General features: G+C 47.3%; 1 protein-coding gene across 2 annotated transcripts; it reads left to right on the plus strand.

The window, feature by feature from the left end:
- Window positions 1-219: 219 nt before the first annotated feature.
- phf19 (PHD finger protein 19) lies at window positions 220-17,424 on the plus strand. 2 transcript variants are annotated; one of them, XM_084024894.1, is made up of 14 exons: window positions 220-504; window positions 5,632-5,809; window positions 7,251-7,332; window positions 8,602-8,715; window positions 9,869-9,963; window positions 10,851-10,999; window positions 11,078-11,173; window positions 11,751-11,940; window positions 14,481-14,548; window positions 14,640-14,786; window positions 15,835-15,895; window positions 16,072-16,157; window positions 16,233-16,322; window positions 17,082-17,424. In XM_084024894.1, the coding sequence occupies exons 2-14, from the start codon at window positions 5,633-5,635 to the stop codon at window positions 17,416-17,418; spliced, it is 1,692 nt and encodes a 563-aa protein (XP_083881020.1). In that variant the 5' UTR covers window positions 220-504; window position 5,632; the 3' UTR covers window positions 17,419-17,424. The 2 variants fall into 2 exon arrangements, with proteins under 2 accessions (XP_083881020.1, XP_083881019.1); XM_084024893.1 differs by having other exon boundaries at window positions 221-504; window positions 17,079-17,424.
- The last annotated feature ends 1,733 nt before the right edge of the window (window positions 17,425-19,157 follow it).

The following is a 19,157-nucleotide window of genomic DNA, read 5'->3' on the forward strand; positions in this document are numbered from 1 at the left end:
CATTAACAAGGTGAAAGCTGTCCGTATGAGCGATACTTCCTGGTGGCGACGTGATGACGACACCGATGACGGCGCGGTACTGATGACGCTTATGTAAATGAGGAAAACCTCCTCCTGTGATTCGCGGGAAAGTAAAAAATGGCGACGGTCGAAGTTTGAAGTTTGGCGCCACGAAAACAGAGGGAGAGAGAGAGAGAGACAGAGACAGAGGGAGAGAGAGAGAGACAGAGGGAGAGAGAGAGACAGAGGGAGAGAGAGAGAGACAGAGGGAGAGAGAGACAGAGACAGAGGGAGAGAGACAGAGACAGAGGGAGAGAGAGAGAGAGAGAGAGAGACAGAGACAGAGGGAGAGGGAGACAGGACGGACAGAGCGAGAGAGGACACGGTGACACGGACTGGTGTTTGTCTGTCGCGGAAGAGGGCAACCTGTCTGTCGGAGTAACACCCGCCTGTCTGTGGCTCGGAGGACCGGAGGACAGGTGGTCCCATACCGGACTAGAGGACGTAAGACAGCTGTTTCTGTATTTGAACCCGCTTCTGCTCGGCTTGACTCGTGTTTTGAACCCGACTTGGAGCGTCTCTCGGCGGGTTGTTCGGGTTCGCTTCGCCGCTAAACGGAAACACCGTATGCTTTTTACACCGCGAAGCCGGTACAGCTAACTGGTACTGTGGGTGTTGTGTTCTGTTACCGGGATGTAACCCGGGTCAGTTACCGGAGCCGGTACAGATAACCCGGGTTCGTCCGTTATTTAACTCGTTGTGACCCGGGGCCGGTAGGACTACTTCAGGGCTTAAACGGTGTGCGGTTATGATGGGAGGACACACTGCGCATGCTCAGACCTGTCAAAATCCCCCTGATAGTTCAGGAATTAATCATAGCTGTCGAACTGAGACAGAGACAGACCCTCTGTGTCTGTCTCTGTCTCATTTCGATTCAAAGGAGCTTCACTGGCATGAATGTTTCAAAATACAATAAGAACATTAACTTTATATGAATTATATAGCCTACAGTATACCCTGGCATGTTGATATACTGAGCAGCAATATCTGCTGTCTGTCTGTCTCCTCGCTGTCACTCTTTCTGTCTCCTTCAACCTGTCTGTCTGTCTCCTCCCTGTCTCCCTCTCTTATATCTTATTTCCCAGGAACTCAAAATTATATTTAAAGAGAGTAACACAATTAACATTCACTGTTACTTCCCCCCCGGTTTATGGAAGCTGTACATTAATTTCACCCAATAGATGTAGATGTTATTAAATAATGATTGATTGATAAACCCTTTTCATTCACTGTACCAGTCAACACCCCGTTTCCACCAAAGCAGTTCAAGTGCTGGTTCGGGGCCAGTGCTTAATTTGGAAGTGTTTTTTTCTGTTTCCACCAACAAAGAACTGGCTCTGGGCCAGAAAAATCAGGTCCAGAGGAGCACCACTTCTTTGCTGGGCTAGAAGAAAAAACGCTTACATCAGCGGAAGGGGCGGGGCTAAGCCCAAGTACAAGCCCGTGTGAAGCACCATTTTTAAAAAATCGCTGCCGAGAAATCATGGATGTAGCAAAGCAGCAGTGGTCTGTGGAGAAGATAAACTGTCTCCTAGCAATATGGTCTTCAGCTGAAGTCCAGGCAAAACTGGAGGGGGCTACACGAACCAAATCCATATTACAGCAACTTGAACAAGAGAAGGCTGCGGCGGGGGACGAGCGTACTGTCGAGCAGATCAGCAACAAACTAAAAAAAACTGAAAAGAGACTACAGGGACCAAAAAAAGCATCTTGGTCAAAGCGGCAACGGGCGGCCGAGAAAGTACCCCCCACCTCGACATTCTGGACTCGGTCCTCAGCGATAGACCGGCAAATAACGCAACGGAGCCTTAAATTCAGCAACGGCAATGCTGGAGGCACTGGTGGACGACACTGGTGGACGACACTGGTGGACGACACTGGTCAGAGCCTGGTAAGTTTCTTTTAGACATTTTCGCCGTGCATAAAGTTGAGTGACCATTACTAGTTACTTCAGTTAATGTGTGTAATGTTAACTGACCAACAGTTAGCCATGCTAGCAATAGCTAACAGCACACTACTTAGCCATGGGCTCACCTACCAGCGCCACTTCAACCGTTGGCTTAACATGTACACCAAATGCAGTTGGAAGCCAAGGCTTGGGCTGCAGGAGATCTCTGCCTAAAAGCCTATTCAGGCTGTTTTTCTGGCCACTGTCACTGTAACACCCTGGGTGTTGTTGGGACTTTGAAATCGTATTGACTCTGGAAATCATGAGTGTATTCTAGTCCTGCTCGATGTGTGCAAGTGCCCTCAGAGGACTTCTGTTGTGATATGACACTATAAATCAAATTGAATTGAATGTTAAGCGGTCAAGTTTGTGTTTGAAGTGCTGTTTTTATGTGGTTTATAGAGTTCTCCACCATAGAGGACGAGGACCTGACGTCTCCACTCCACTGCAGCTCTCCTGCACCATCCAGCAGCTCAGGACAAACACAGCATACCGACCTGGTAAGTGACTTTAGAATAAAATCTACATGCTGTAATAAATGGCCAGTCATTCATATAAAATCCCCTACCAGCCGTAAACCAGGGCAGCTTCTCCTATGAGCAACACCTGTCTATATGCTTTGCTGTAAGACTAATGCTCTCATTGCTGAGCTGACATGTTTCTTATGTTGTATTGCTGAATCTGTGTTGATGTACTAACTTTAAACTCATTATTCTGTTCTTGTACACAGCTAAGAGGAAGCGAGACAGCAACGCTGAGCTTCTGGACTACCTTGAGCGGGCGGAGGAGAAGTTCCTGCTGCACAGCAAGGAAATGAATGATGCCTTGCTGCACAAACTGGAGGCAGATGCCAGTACGTTCCTCAGTCTAATGGGGCGCATGGTGTCCGTAATGGAGACACAAGCCAAAAAAGAATCACACCACTTTGCACCTTTGCACTGTTCACATGTCACCTTGTTGTTATGTTGTGTTTATGTAAATAAATGCTTTTTCTAAGTCAAGTCAAGTAGTTTATTTCTCCCAACACGGGTACTTTGGTTGTAGTAGGTGTATAAAAAACCTAAAAACAATACATACATTCCAACACACGACAGATCACTGCCCTAATATAAGAAACAGCAATGCTCATGTGTTCATAAGTGATGTAAAATTATTAACTGTATAAAACGTAAGCTGGTTAGAGCTTTTGAAAACAAGTAATGAAAGAAAAGCCACCTTTCTAACCCTAACCTTTTTATTACACAGATGTTACAAAGAAATGCCATTTAATTTTTATGATCTTATTGAACTGAACAATTAAACGGTTACATGAAAGAAATACCAAAACAACCAAACAAATGACTCATTGTCTCCGTTAAAATAGGCCAGTACAGCGGCTCTAATGTCAGCCCCTTCTGGACTGCCATGATCAGGTAATGCCGGAAGAGGAGGCTGGATGTTGGTCTGTCTGTCTTGGTGCTCCTCAGTGAAATTGTCACCATGTTCCTCAGAGATGTTATGAAGGACACAGCAGGTCAGCGCCATTTTCTTGCACAGCTCCAGCTTGCAGTCATTTCTTTTTAAGAGGCCCCTCCACCCTTCTTTCAATCTCCCAAAAGCCATTTCCACAACTGATGGCGCACTGCTGAGTTGTGCTTGTAGGTGTGTTGTTCAGGGGTCAATCTGCCAGTGTCAGAAAAGGGTTTCATGAGCCAGGTCTGTATGGGGTAGGCTGGATCACCTATCAGGTAATATCCAACGTCACAGCCAGAGATGGTCACTTTGCTTTGACCTAGAAGTTACCCATCACTTCGGACTTCCCACAAATGGGACTGTTTTACTCTTGCGTCCTCTGCCATCCACAGCTGCTTGCAGGACAACCAAATGCCATCCCTTCTTGTTGTAGTAGTCTCAGGGATACTCTTCTGGTGCTATAATGGGAATGTGGCTTCCATCTATTGCACTTACACACCGTGGCACTCTCCAATGACTCTGAAAGACAGCAGCCATTTCTGCTGACCTCTCAGCATCAGGTCATGTGATGTGGACAGGGAGCAGCACCTTGATGACTGTGTTACAGAAATCCTGACCACAATTAAAGACGGTGCTCAAGCCTACTCCAAAAAGATGGCTGATGGTCCTGTATTCACCACCAGTGGTGAAGTAGCTACCGGCTTCTGGCTTGGGACACACAAACAGTCATTTGTGTTCCTTCTCCCCAAGTCATGCCTCACCCGACTGCAGATATACTCAAACGAGTCCTGGGACACTCGGAAATTCTGCATGAACTGGCTGGTGAGAGGTGAAATCAGGAACAGTTGTGTCCCACCAGTAGCGAGATCTTGGGTGTGATCTCTGTCTTGCCATCAGTCGCAAGATCACCTGTAAAGAGAAAAATGTATAGGTAAATGAACATGTTGTGTGGAGAGTCATCAATACTACTAAAACAAATATTCATCATGGTACTAAACCCTTATGGCTCTTTTCCCCCTTAGCTTAGAGTGGGATGTGTATTGAAACAGCATCCATTGCTGTATTATTGTGTTTAACGTCTAACTGAAACTACATTTACATTTAGGTCATTTAGCAGACGCTTTTGTCCAAAGCGACCTACAATAACTACATTTGTCAAAAGAAGGAAACAAGGAAACCACAACATATCATTGCCGATAAAGTAAGAGCTAAAAATAGAACAAGTGTTAGGTCCTCATCTGAGTAAAGTAGTAGTTCAAGAGCAACAGTGCTACGATCAGAGTGCTATAGGTAAGGTTTTTTTTTTTTTTTTTTTTGGGGGGGGGGGGGGGGGGGGTTAGTGGGTCATGCTAGTCGAGGTGAAGTCTGAACAGGTGAGTCTTCAGCCTTTTCCTGAAGATGGCAGTGACTCTGCTGTCCTGACATTAGTCGGGAGTTCGTTCCACCACTGAGGACCAGAACAGAGAAGAGTCTGGACTTTGCTGAGCGACATTTGTTTGATTTCAGCGATGGTGGTACCAGCCGGCCAGCTGAAGTAGAGGAGCGAAGTGCTCGCTTTGGGGCGTGAGGTTTGACCAGAATAAACTATAATAAAATAGCCAGCAGTTGTCTAAATAACCTTTCTATGTTTGAAAAAGTCTGAACCCTTGAACATCTGACGGTGAAATTGTGAGTTAGCTGTGATCTACCGCTAGTTAGCTCATAACAAAGGCAAAAGATACGAGTGGAACCACATGATAATAATGTAGTCAACAGAGGGGTTTGTGTCATAGAGGCTAAGCCCCGCCTCTTTCCGGTGTGCTGATTATGACCAAAGAAGAGCATGTCTGTGGGACCTGTAAAGGTATACCAGGTGTGTTACTATGGTGCCAAACGGTGCAGAAGAGCTCTGGAAACCTGAGTCTGGATCCCTGACATTCCCATCAGATGTGGATCAAACCATTATTCATGTTTCCGTTGACTAGCATACATTTATTCTAGAATACGGAGCCATGATGGAACGGGCGGGGCTTAGCTTCTCTATCAGAGTAGCTGCTCTAGTGTCTCTGGTTGAGAAGAAAACCTTTTTTTGATCTTCACATACAGACGAGACAATAAAAACTAAATGTCATCCATATGTCTGTCTGTGTCTACCTGTCTGTCCCTCTCTCTACCTGTCTGTCTCTCTCCAGGATGTTTGAGGATCTGATTGAAGTCTTCTGTAGCCTGGATCCTCAAGTGTCTCCAGGGGGTGGCGAATGCCATAGGGGGCAGGGTCCGGAGGAGAGGGCGGAGTCCAGTCTGAGTGTTGGACAGTTTGTCCTCTGTCATTGGTCAGATGGACTCTACTACCTGGGAAAGATACAGAGGGTAAGACACCCTAAAATATTAGGCCCGTTGGAGATGAACGGCGCCTCACCTGGAAAGTAGCCGAGAGCAGGCAGCAGAAGCAGCAGGAGGCGGAGCCTAAAAGCTGAGTTCCAGTCGGACAGTTTCCATTGGCCTTCGAAGATTTGACAGGAAGTCATAGAAAAAGTTACATCCCGTTAGACGCGATCTGTAGGCTATCTGTAGTTTGCGACCACATTTGCGTTTATTTATATTTGTTCATAAATATCTGTGGAAATCAGAATCAGAATACTTTAGTAAAACCTCGGGAAATGAACAGCTGCCGTTGCTCCATAAAGGGGCGTTCACACCGATCGCGATAGACGCGAATTGAGCGGCGACTCTACATTGAAAACCAATGTAAATGGCGCGATGACACGCGATTCAGGCGGAGGCGGCGCGAATGGAGCGTCTGGCGCGATGAGACGCGGCGCGAATGGCGCGTCTGACGCGGCGCGAATGGCGCGTCTGACGCGAATGAAGCGAATGGCGCGTCTGACGCGGCGCGAATGGCGCGTCTGACCCGGCGCGAATAAAGTTGAAAATATCGAACTTTTCAGGCGGCATCGCGCCGCGACATCCAATCAGCGACGAGTTCAAGCCGACAGACAGATGAGCTGAGATGGACGGGCTGCATTACCAAACCCGACTCAGGAAGACCGGACCCCGGCGCGACGGGGGCCGTACCGGCCTCACACCGTCCATGGGCTGAGCCTCGATCAGAAGGACTCAGGCCCCCGCGCGACACCGGGCAATCGGTCTTCCGTACGCCACATTTCCCACGTCCGCCCGCCCGTCGGACGGGGATTCGGCGCTGGGCTCTTCCCTCTTCGCTCGCCGCTACTGAGGGAATCCTATAGTTTATTTTCTTCCGCTTAGTAATATGCTTAAATTCAGCGGGTTGTCTCGTCTGATCTGAGGTCGAATGTGGCCCCGACTCTGGGGAGAGGTGCGAGGGACGTGGCTCCCGGAGGAGGCTCCCGGACTCTGGCATCGGGTACCCCGAGGCGGAGGAGGAGGGTCCGCCGACGTGACCCGCCGGCTCCCCTCAAAATTGAGCATCATGCGCGAATGAAGCGAATGACGCGAATGAAGCGAATGACGCGAAAGACGCGAATGACGCGAATAGTCCAAAATGATCAAGCGGCGCGATACACGGGTCTCACGCGATTGTATTTGCGTCTATCGCGTCCGGTGTGAACGCCGCATAAGAGTCAGGAAAGAGCCGGCCGCCTTGATCTTGTGAGATTATCGTTGCCCACGTGTTCATGACGTCAAAGTAAGTCGGGATCAAGTCGGACACTACCCAGCATGCATTGTGCTGTGATCGCCGTCGATCGATTCTGCGCAGGCCTGGCTCATCTGGAACGAGTCTATTCTCTTATTTGTTAATGTGAATCTCTGTGCTGTGATTGGTGGACAGGTTAGCCCTCCCCGGCAGAGCTGCTTCGTTACGTTTGAGGACAACTCCAAGTTCTGGGTCCTCTGGAAGGACATCCAACATGGTGAGAGACAAAACAGTAGAGAGACAGACCGGTAGAGAGACAGACATCCAACATGGTGAGAGACGGGTAGAGAGAGAGAGACATTCAACATAGTGAGACAGACAGGTAGAGAGAGAAAGACATCCAAAATGGGGAGAGACAAAACAGAAGAGAGACAGACCGGTAGAGAAAAAGACATCCAACATGGTGAGAGACGGGTAGAGAGAGAGAAAGACATTCAACATGGTGAGAGACAGACGGGTAGAGAGAAAGACATTCAACATAGTGAGACAGACAGGTAGAGAGAGAAAGACATCCAAAATAGGGAGAGACAAAACAGTAGAGAGAGAGAAAGACATCCAACATGGGGAGAGACAAGACAGACAGACCGGTAGAGAGAAAGACATCCAACATGGTGAGAGACGGGTAGAGAGAGAGAAAGACATTCAACATAGTGAGACAGACAGGTAGAGAGAGAAAGACATCCAACATGGTGAGAGACGGGTAGAGAGAGAGAAAGACATTCAACATAGTGAGACAGACAGGTAGAGAGAGAAAGACATCCAACATGGTGAGAGACAGACGGGTAGAGAGAGAGAAAGACATTCAACATAGTGAGACAGACAGGTAGAGAGAGAAAGACATCCAACATGGTGAGAGACAGACGGGTAGAGAGAAAGACATCCAACAGAGACACAGACCGGTAGAGAGAAAGACATTCAACATAAAGAGACAGACCGGTAGAGAGAAAGACATCGAACATGGGGAGAGACAAAACAGTAGAGAGAGAGAAAGACATCCAACATGGGGAGAGACAAAACAGTAGAGAGACAGAAATCCAACATAGTGAGAGAAAGGTATGTAGAGAGAGAGAAAGACATCCAACATGGTAAGAGACAAAACAGAGAGACAGACCGGTAGAGAGAAAGACATCCAACATGGTGAGAGACAGGTAGAGAGAGAGAGAGAAAGACATTCAACATAGAGAGACAGACCGGTAGAGAGAAAGACATCCAACATGGGGAGAGACAAAACAGTAGAGAGAGAAAGACAGTAGAGAGACAGACATCCAACATAGTGAGAGAAAGGTATGTAGAGAGAGAGAAAGACATCCAACATGGTGAGAGACAGGTAGAGAGAGAGAGAGAGACGTCAACATGGTGAGAAACAGACAGATGAAGAGACAGACAGGTAAAGATTGACAAAGACAGGCAGAGACACTAATAAATGTGTCTAACCTTCATGCTGCTTCTGTCTGTCCATCACAATACTCGTCCAATCACGTTGCAGCTGGAGTGCCGGGGGAGGAGCCTCGCTGCTCTGTGTGTCAGGAGGCGGAGCCAAACTCTGACAACCAATCAAATCCAGACAACCAGATCCTCATCTGTGGGAAGTGTGGCATCGGTAAGTGAGACAGGCAGCGTCACAGTTTAATATCATGATGTTTATTATGTTTACAGTCTCATCAATATGTGATTGATGGCCTGATTCATCCTCCATGAAATTATTGATCCTCCATGAAACCTGTACGACCTGTACAATATGACGTGTGCATGTTAGCATGTCAGCGGGACAGCTGTGTTTCTGCTAGCCAACCAAACTAAACACTTATTCAAGAGAGGCTTGGAGGCGCTCGGCAGTAGTTCAACATCAGTAGGTCACATACACAACAATAGACGGAGATCTCAATCAGCTCTGGCGCCACCTAGAGGAGGTATTGAGATCATGCAGAAACATGAGCTGGACCGCTTTAGTTTATTGGTGCAGAATTAGCTAACAGAGCTAACAGCTGACCACGGGGCTACCAGCTAACCGCGGGGCTTACAAGAGACCACAGAGCTAACAGCTAACCATGGGGCTAACAGCTGACCACGGGGCTAACAGCTGACCACGGGGCTAACAGCTGACCACGAGGCTAACAGCTGACCACAGGGCTAACAGCTGACCACGGGGCTAACAGCTGACCACGGGGCTAACAGCTGACCACGGGGCTAACAGCTAACCACGGGGCTTACAGCTGACCACGGGGCTAACAGCTAACCACGGGGCTTACAAGAGACCACAGAGCTAACAGCTAACCACGGGGCTTACAAGTGACCACAGAGCTAACAGCTAACCATGGGGCTAACAGCCGACCACGGGGCTAACAGCTGACCACGGGGCTAACAGCTGACCACGGGGCTAACAGCTAACCACGAGGCTAACAGCTAACCACGAGGCTAACAGCTAACCACGGGGCTAACAGCTAACCACGAGGCTAACAGCTGACCACGGGGCTAACAGCTAACCACGAGGCTAACAGCTAACCACGAGGCTAACAGCTAACCGCAGGGCTTACAGCTGACCACGGGACTAACTGTACGTTTTCATTCAGAACATTTAGGTAAATGCCTTGGAATGATGTCACATGGTCGCTTGCTCTGAAATGTGTTTCACACATGTTGATATCATCATTCGATTAATCTAAACCAGATCTGGATCCTTAATGATGACGGGATGGGTCTCTCCTCCAGGGTAATAGTACCTGTTTGTCTCTGTGTCTCCGTCTCTCCTCCAGGGTTCCACCAGCAGTGCCATGTCCCTCCTGTAGAGGGCAGCATCAGTCCCAGTCCCTGGTTCTGTAGACGTTGTGTCTTTGCTCTGGCTGTCCGGGTAAACTACAGATGATGCTGTCTACCTGTGTGATTGCCTGTCTGTCTTTCTGTGTGACTGCCTGTCTGTGTGACTGCCTGTCTGTCTCTGTGTGACTGTCTGTTTGTCACTCTGTGTGACTGACTGCCTGTCTGTCCTTCTGTGTGACTGCCTGTCTGTCTTTCCATCTGACTGCCTGCCTGTCTCATTGTGTGACTGCCTGTCTGTCTTTCCATCTGACTGCCTGCCTGTCTCATTGTGTGACTGCGTGTCTGTTCTTCTGTGGGACTGCCTGTCTGTCTCTCTGTGGGACTGCCTGTCTGTCTCTCCGTGTGACTGCCTGTCTGTCTCTCTGTGTGACTGCCTGTCTGTCTCTCTGTGTTCTGCCTGTCTGTCTCAACATGTGAGTGCCTGTCTGTCTCTGTGTGTCTTTCCATCTGACTGCCTGTCTGTCTCTGTGTGACTGCCTCTCTATCTCTCTGTGTGACTGCCTGTCTGTCTCTGTGTGTCTTTCCATCTGACTGCCTGCCTGTCTCGTTGTGTGACTGCCTGTCTGTCTCTCTGTGTGACTGCCTGTCTGTCTCAACGTGTGAGTGCCTGTCTGTCTCTGTGTGCCTTTCCATCTGACTGCCTGTCTGTCTCTCTGTGTGACTGCCTCTCTATCTCTCTGTGTGACTGCCTGTCTGTCTCAACGTGTGAGTGCCTGTCTGTCTCTGTGTGTCTTTCCATCTGACTGCCTGCCTGTCTCGCTGTGTGACTGCGTGTCTGTTCTTCTGTGGGACTGCCTGTCTGTCTCTCCGTGTGACTGTCTGTCTGTCTGTCTCTGTGTGTCTTTCCATCTGATGGCCTGCCTGTCTCTCTGTGTGACTGTCTCTCTCTCTGACTGCCTGTCTGTCTCCTCCCTTCAGAAAGGGGGCGCTCTGAAGAAAGGTCCCATAGCCAAAGCTCTGTCAGCCATGAAGCAGGTCTTACTGTATGATCTGGACTCTCTGGACTGGGACTCCCAGCACCGGACCAATCAGCAGCAGTGTTACTGTTACTGTGGAGGCCCTGGAGAGTAAGAGCACATTCAGTCAGAGACACGTTCCCTGTTAGCTCAGAGACGCCGTCTTACTTACCTGAGCTCTTGTGTTAGGTGGTACCTGAAGATGCTGCAGTGCTTCAGGTGTCAGCAGTGGTTCCACGAGGCCTGTACCCAGTGTCTCCAGGACTCCATGATGTTTGGAGACAGGTGAGACCTCCTCCTCATCTGGTCCTCCTCTGGTCCTCCTCCTCTCCTCATCAGGTCCTCCTCTGGCCCTCCTCATCTAGTCCTCCTCTCCTCATCTGGTCCTCTTCTCCTCCTCTTGTGCTCCTCATCTGGTCCTCCTCTCCTCATCTGGTCCTTCTCTGGTCCTCCTCCTCTCCTCATCAGGTCCTCCTTTGGCCCTCATCCTCTGGTCCTCCTCTCCTCATCTGGTCCCCCTCCTCTCCTCATCTGGTCCTCCTCTCCTCTTTACATTTACATTTAGGTCATTTAGCAGACGCTTTTGTCCAAAGCGACTTACAATAAGTACATTTGTCAAAAGAAGGAAACAAGGAAACCACAACGAATCATTGCTGATAAAGTAAGAGCTAAAAGTAGAACAAGTGTTAGGTCCTCATCTGAGTAAACTAGTAGTTTACTCAGAACTCTTCTGTCCCTCCTCTCCTCCGGTCCTCCTCTGGTCGTCCTCTCCTCATCTGGTCCTCCTCCTCTGGTCCTCCTCCACTCCTCCTCTGGTCCCCCTCTGTACTAAAAAAGCGTCTGATGAGGTCTTCCTCCTCAGGTTCTACCTCTTCCTGTGTTCGGTGTGTAATAAAGGATCCGAGTACGTCCGCCGTCTGTCTCTGCGCTGGGTGGATCTGGTCCACCTGGTCCTCTACAACCTGTCAGTCAGCAGCAAGAAGAAATACTTTGAGCTGGATGAGATCCTCGCCTTGGTCTCTGCAAACTGGGACAACTTACAGCTCGGCAAGGTAAACCTGGACCAGACTGTACTAAACCTAGACCAGACTGTACTAAACTAAACCTGGACCAGACTGTACTAAATCTGGACCAGGCTGTACCAAACTGAACCTGGACCAGACTGTACTAAACTAAACCTGGACCAGACTGTACTAAACTTAACCTGGACCAGACTGTACTAAATCTGGACCAGGCTGTACCAAACTGAACCTGGACCAGACTGGTCTAAACTAAAACCTGGACCAGATTGTACTAAAGTAAACCTGGACCAGCCTGTACTAAACTAAACCTGGACCAGACTGTACTAAACATGGACCAGACTGTACTAAACTAAATCTGGACCAGACTGTACTAAACTAAACCTGGACCAGACTGTACGAAACTAAACCTGGACATGACTGTACTAAACTAAACCTGGACCAGACTGTACGAAACTAAACCTGGACATGACTGTACTAAACTAAACCTGGACATGACTGTACTAAACTAAACCTGGACCAGACTGTACTAAACTTAACCTGGACCAGACTGTACTAAATCTGGACCAGGCTGTACCAAACTGAACCTGGACCAGACTGGTCTAAACTAAAACCTGGACCAGACTGTACTAAAGTAAACCTGGACCAGCCTGTACTACACTAAACCTGGACCAGACTATACTAAACATGGACCAGACTGTACTAAACTAAATCTGGACCAGACTGTACTAAACTAAACCTGGACCAGACTGTACGAAACTAAACCTGGACATGACTGTACTAAACTAAACCTGGACCAGACTGTACTAAACTTAACCTGGACCAGACTGTACTAAACCTGGACCAGACTGTACTAAACTAAATCTGGACCAGACTCTACGAAACTAAACCTGGACCAGACTGTACGAAACTTAACCTGGACATGACTGTACTAAACTAAACCTGGACCAGACTGTACTAAACTTAACCTGGACCAGACTGTACTAAATCTGGACCAGGCTGTACCAAACTGAACCTGGACCAGACTGTACTAAACTAAACCTGGACCAGACTGTACTAAACTAAACCTGGACCAGACTGTACTAAACTAAACCTGGACCAGACTGTACTAAATCTGGACCAGGCTGTACCAAACTGAACCTGGACCAGACTGGTTTAAACTAAAACCTAGACCAGACTGTACTTAACTAAACCTGGACCAGACTGTACTAAACCTGGACCAGACTGTACGAAACTAAACCTGGACATGACTGTACTAAACTAAACCTGGACATGACTGTACTAAACTAAACCTGGACATGACTGTACTAAACCTGGACCAGACTGTACTAAACTAAACCTGGACCAGATTGTACTAAAGTAAACCTGGACCAGCCTGTACTAAACTAAACCTGGACCAGACTGTACTAAACATGGACCAGACTGTACTAAACTAAATCTGGACCAGACTGTACTAAACTAAACCTGGACCAGACTGTACGAAACTAAACCTGGACATGACTGTACTAAACTAAACCTGGACATGACTGTACTAAACTAAACCTGGACCAGACTGTACTAAACTTAACCTGGACCAGACTGTACTAAACTTAACCTGGACCAGACTGTACTAAATCTGGACCAGGCTGTACCAAACTGAACCTGGACCAGACTGGTCTAAACTAAAACCTGGACCAGACTGTACTAAAGTAAACCTGGACCAGCCTGTACTACACTAAACCTGGACCAGACTGTACTAAACATGGACCAGACTGTACTAAACTAAATCTGGACCAGACTGTACTAAACTAAACCTGGACCAGACTGTACGAAACTAAACCTGGACATGACTGTACTAAACTAAACCTGGACCAGACTGTACTAAACTTAACCTGGACCAGACTGTACTAAACCTGGACCAGACTGTACTAAACTAAATCTGGACCAGACTCTACGAAACTAAACCTGGACCAGACTGTACGAAACTTAACCTTGACATGACTGTACTAAACTAAACCTGGACCAGACTGTACTAAACTTAACCTGGACCAGACTGTACTAAATCTGGACCAGGCTGTACCAAACTGAACCTGGACCAGACTGTACTAAACTAAACCTGGACCAGACTGTACTAAACTAAACTTGGACATGACTGTACTAAACTAAACCTGGACCAGACTGTCCTAAACTAAACCTGGACCAGACTGTACTAAACTTAACCTGGACCAGACTGTACTAAATCTGGACCAGGCTGTACCAAACTGAACCTGGACCAGACTGGTTTAAACTAAAACCTAGACCAGACTGTACTTAACTAAACCTGGACCAGACTGTACTAAACCTGGACCAGACTGTACGAAACTAAACCTGGACATGACTGTACTAAACTAAACCTGGACATGACTGTACTAAACTAAACCTGGACATGACTGTACTAAACCTGGACCAGACTGTACTAAACTAAACCTGGACCAGATTGTACTAAACCTAGGTCAGACTGTACTAAACTAAACCGGGACCAGACTGTAATAAACCTGGACCAGACTGATCTAGACTGGACTGGTCCTGATTTGATCCTGCCTGTTTGTGTTTAGCTGTCCAACACTCCTCCAGCAGAGAGGGGGCAGCACCTGCTGGACGCTCTGAATAAATACAAGAGCAAGTAAGAATCACACATGAACAACTATCCACACCGCTTACCTGCACCTATCAATACCTTGATCATATGTATTATTGATTATGTGAATGATTAGGTTTCTGTGTGGGAAGGAGATAAAGAAGAGAAAATGCATCTTTCGGCTGCGGACCAGAGTCCCTCCCAACCCCCCCTCCAAACTCTTTCCTGAACGCGCTCAGAACGATGGAGGCCAGGACCAGAAGAAGGGTGTGGTCAGGAACAGGTAGTTCTCATGCCTGACCTGATGACTGGGTTACTCCTTTCACTTGTGGTTAGACTTTGTGTGTAGTTCAAAAACCAGGAGTTACTCTAGTTTGTAGTCCAAAAACCAGGAGTTACTCTAGTTTGTAGTCCAAAAACCAGGAAGGACTCTAGTTTGTAGTCAAATCCAGGAAGGACTCTAGTTTGTAGTCCAAAAACCAGGAAGGACTCTAGTTTGTAATCCAAAAACCAGGAGTTAGTCTAGTTTGTAGTCCAAAAACCAGGAGTTACTCTAGTTTGTAGTCCAAAAACCAGGAAGGACTCTAGTTTGTAGTCAAATCCAGGAAGGACTCTAGTTTGTAGTTCAAAAACCAGGAGTTACTCTAGTTTGTAGTCCAAAAACCAGGTGTTACTCTAGTTTGTAGTCAAATCCAGGAAGGACTCTAGTTTGTAGTCCAAAAACCAGGAAGGACTCTAGTTTGTAATCCAAAAACCAGGAGTTAGTCTAGTTTGTAGTCCAAAAACCAGGAGTTACTCTAGTTTGTAGTCCAAAAACCAGGAAGGACTCTAGTTTGTAGTCAAATCCAGGAAGGACTCTAGTTTGTAGTTCAAAAACCAGGAGTTACTCTAGTTTGTAGTCCAAAAACCAGGTGTTACTCTAGTTTGTAGTCAAATCCAGGAAGGACTCTAGTTTGTAGTCCAAAAACCAGGAAGGACTCTAGTTTGTAATCCAAAAACTAGGAAGGACTCTAGTTTATAATCCAAAAACCAGGAAGGACTCTAGTTTGTAATCCAAAAACCATGAGTTAGTCTAGTTTGTAGTCCAAAAACCAGGAAGGACTCTAGTTTGTAGTCCAAAAACCAGGAAGGACTCTAGTTTGTAGTACAAAAGCCACAAGCTACACTTGTTTGTAGTCCAAAACTAGGAGGTACTCTAGTTTGTAGTTCAAAATCCAGAAAGGCCTCTAGTTTGTAGTCCAAAAACAGCAGGTATGTAATGCTAATAATGAAGAATAATACATAATAATAACGCTGTATATAATATTGTTATTGATTATGTGTGTGAGCAGTGTTTCAGCTGAGAGGAGGAAGAGGAAGTCCAAGTGGCTCCTAGAAGACGCCATTCCTAATGTAAGACTCTGGTTCCAGTCTACTGATCCTGGTTCCTCACCAAAACTAATCTCTAGTGTGTGTGTGTGTGTGTGTGTGTGTTTCTCTCTCTCTCTCTCTCTCTCTCTCTCTCTCTCTCTCTCTCTCTCTCTCTGTGTCTCATTGCTCTCTGTGTCTCTCTCTCTCTATCTGTGTAGAACGAGTTGTCCTGCAGCTGGACGTCCAACCATCACATGGCCAACATCTTTGACTTCACCCTGGATGAACTGCAGAGTCTGAAGAGGTGAAACACAGATCAATAATCCTCCAATAATCAATCAGTGATCGTTTCTATGTATTAACTGATGTTTCTTCTCAGTGGCTCCAGTAGAACCGTCAGTATTGATCAGGACTCTACTGATGCCTCCACATCAGGGTCTGCTACCACCAGCGGCTCCTATCACTTCAGGTAACTGACCCGTCCTCCACCTGTGTCCAGAACTGGTTTTCCCCTGTGGGGTGGGAGTGGCTTAGTTGTGCTCTTTCTAAAGTGCTGCTATGTGCTGCTATCGGCGACTAAACCATTGCAGCGTATCCAGAACGCTGCAGCACGCCTTATCTTCAATCTACCCAAATTCTCCCATGTGACCCCCCTCCTCCGTGACCTCCACTGGCTCCCTGTTGCAGCACGCATCCAATTCAAGACGATGACACTGGCCTTCAGGGCCATCAGTGGAACGGCACCCATCTACCTTCAAACACTGGTCAAACCTCACGCCCCGAAGCGAGCACTTGGCTCCTCTACTTCAGCTGGCCGGCTGGTACCACCATCGCTGAAATCAAACAAATGTGGCTCAGCAAAGTCCAGACTCTTCTCTGTTCTGGTCCTCAGTGGTGGAACGAACTCCCGACCAATGTCAGGACAGCTGAGTCCCCCCCCCCCGCACTTCTACCTTTAGCACTTTGATCATAACACTGTTGTTCTTAAGGTAGGTTTGCTGAACAGCTACTGCTTTACTCAGACGAGGATCTAACACTTGTTTCTTTTTTTTAGCTCATCTTACTTTATCGGCAATGATACGTTGTGGTTTCTTTGTTTCCACAAATGTACTTATTGTAAGTCGCTTTGGACAAAAGCGTCTGCTAAATGCCCTAAATGTAAATGTGCTGGACTGTTCTACATGAAGTCTCTCTGACCTTTGACCTCTGTGCTCCATGTCCCCAGAAGGAGGGTGGGCAGCAGGAAGAGGAAGTTGCCTAGCAACAGCTACACCCAGTGGGCTAGTCGTTGTGAGGTGGGGGATGAGCTTGGAGGGGAGGAGACTTCTGGAATGCTGGAGGACCAAGAAGCTATGAACCACCTGACCACAGACTCCTCCCACTTCCTGTCCGACCCCTCCCAGATCACCTCTGACTCCTCCCAGCTTCACTCCTCCATCTCCTCGTACTTTGGAGTGGCAGGCAGACTGACCAATGGGGAGAGGTACCAGGTGTTAGCTCGACGTGTCACTCCTCAGGGGACAGTCCAGTACCTGCTGGAGTGGGAGGGGACAACTCCTTATTAGGATGAACACGCTCAGCGGTTCCATCAGCTTTGATTCCTCTTCCTCCACACTTGTTTAGTCTGGCTGCACTTAATGACCAACCACCTGATCAGGTCTTCATTTTTTCATGTCATTTTTTTTAAATGAACATAAAAACACAAATAATCTTTAAAGAAAAAAATGAATTTTCAATGTCAGTTGACTAGCAACAGTCTTTTCACAACATATTGTTGGTGTTAGACCCTAAAACTGATCCGGAATCAATATACTGAATCTGATAGGAGATGATAACCTGTCAAACGTGTCCCCATAAACCTTGTGTCCCCACAAACCTGTCAGACATGTCCCCATAAACCTCGTGTCCCCACTAACCTGTCAGATGTGTCCCCATAAACCTTGTGTCCCCACAAACCTGTCAGACATGTCCCCATAAACCTCGTGTCCCCACAAACCTGTTTGACATGTCCCTATAATCCCTCGTGTCCCCACAAACCTGTCAGATGTGTCCGCATAAACCTGAGGTGAGTTTGGAGGAGTTGGGTATCAAAGCTGATCAGGATCCTGTAAAACCAGTATTTAGTGAGAACAAAGTTGAAGTCCAACCAAAGACACACACAGAGATAATGTTGCATCATGGGTCATTTGGTTGCTATGTGGTCAGACTGACAGTCGGTTGTTTCTACAGTGTTGGACGGTCCGAGGCTCTGTGGCGCCCCCAGCTGTCAAACAGCACACTGCCTCATCAACTGTCATGTTAAACTGAACAGACTCCAATTCCCAGAGTTCAGTGTTTCCTTGTTTACCTTTGAGTGTTGGTTTCCTGTCAGCAGCTGATTTCTTGCACTATTCTCACATTCACTATCTATGCAAACATCAACCACACTCACCACATTGATTTCATAACTGATAATCATAGCGACTGATCGTCATCAATAATAGATGATCATTTTAAATTAAATGACATTGAAGGTTAGCTTGAAGCTAACGCAGCCCATTGTTTTGAAAGAGGAATGCTAATCGTGCTGCCAGTCTCAGAGACGTTAAAACGTTACTGTCACTTTAAGCCTGCAGCTCCTCCTCGCTGCCATGGTAACCCAGCTGCCCTCCCATTGGCCCGTTGGGCACTTGTTTCCATCATGTGACTGTATGTTTGCAGTTGGTTCTGTTCATTTCAGCTGCCAGATTTGTGTTCAATAAAAAAACAGTGGTTTAACCTTTGACCTTTTTGTGTGTTCAGTGTGTGTGTGTGTGTGTTCAGTGTGTGTGTGTGTGTGTGAGAGAGAGAGAGAGTGTGAGTGAGCGCAGTGAGAGTGCAACAGGTAATAATCCGTTAATACAATTAAGGATTTAAACGAGACGTAACAACATGAAGAGTCAGTCAGACGGGTCAGGTGTTAGTCATCGAGGTCTCTGGTCAGACAGACAGGTACAATGTCTTACAGCTGAAAAGAAGGACTTCAGGTTCCAACTTCACCTACCTGTCTGTGAGTCTACCTGTCTGTGAGTCTACCTGTCTCTGATTCTACCTGTCTCTGAGTCTACCTGTCTGTGAGTCTACCTGTCTCTGATTCTACCTGTCTCTGATTCTACCTGTCTGTGAGTCTACATGTCTCTGAGTCTACCTGTCTGTGAGTCTACCTGTCTCTGATTCTACCTGTCTCTGAGTCTACCTGTCTGTGAGTCTACCTGTCTCTGAGTCTACCCGTCTGTGAGTCTACCTGTCTCTGATTCTACCTGTCTCTGAGTCTACCTGTCTGTGA

Source organism: Eutrigla gurnardus (assembly GCF_963514095.1).
Source record: "Eutrigla gurnardus genome assembly, chromosome: 13".
NCBI classification, from domain to species: domain Eukaryota; kingdom Metazoa; phylum Chordata; class Actinopteri; order Perciformes; family Triglidae; genus Eutrigla; species Eutrigla gurnardus.

Bases quoted from the DNA above. Each gene is read 5' to 3' on its own strand.
- phf19 (XM_084024893.1), top strand. From the start codon at position 5,633: ATGTTTGAGGATCTGATTGAAGTCTTCTGTAGCCTGGATCCTCAAGTG. The intron at 9,964-10,850 runs GTAAACTACAGA...TCCTCCCTTCAG, and splicing joins TCTTTGCTCTGGCTGTCCGG to AAAGGGGGCGCTCTGAAGAA. The intron at 16,323-17,078 runs GTAACTGACCCG...CCATGTCCCCAG, and splicing joins AGCGGCTCCTATCACTTCAG to AAGGAGGGTGGGCAGCAGGA.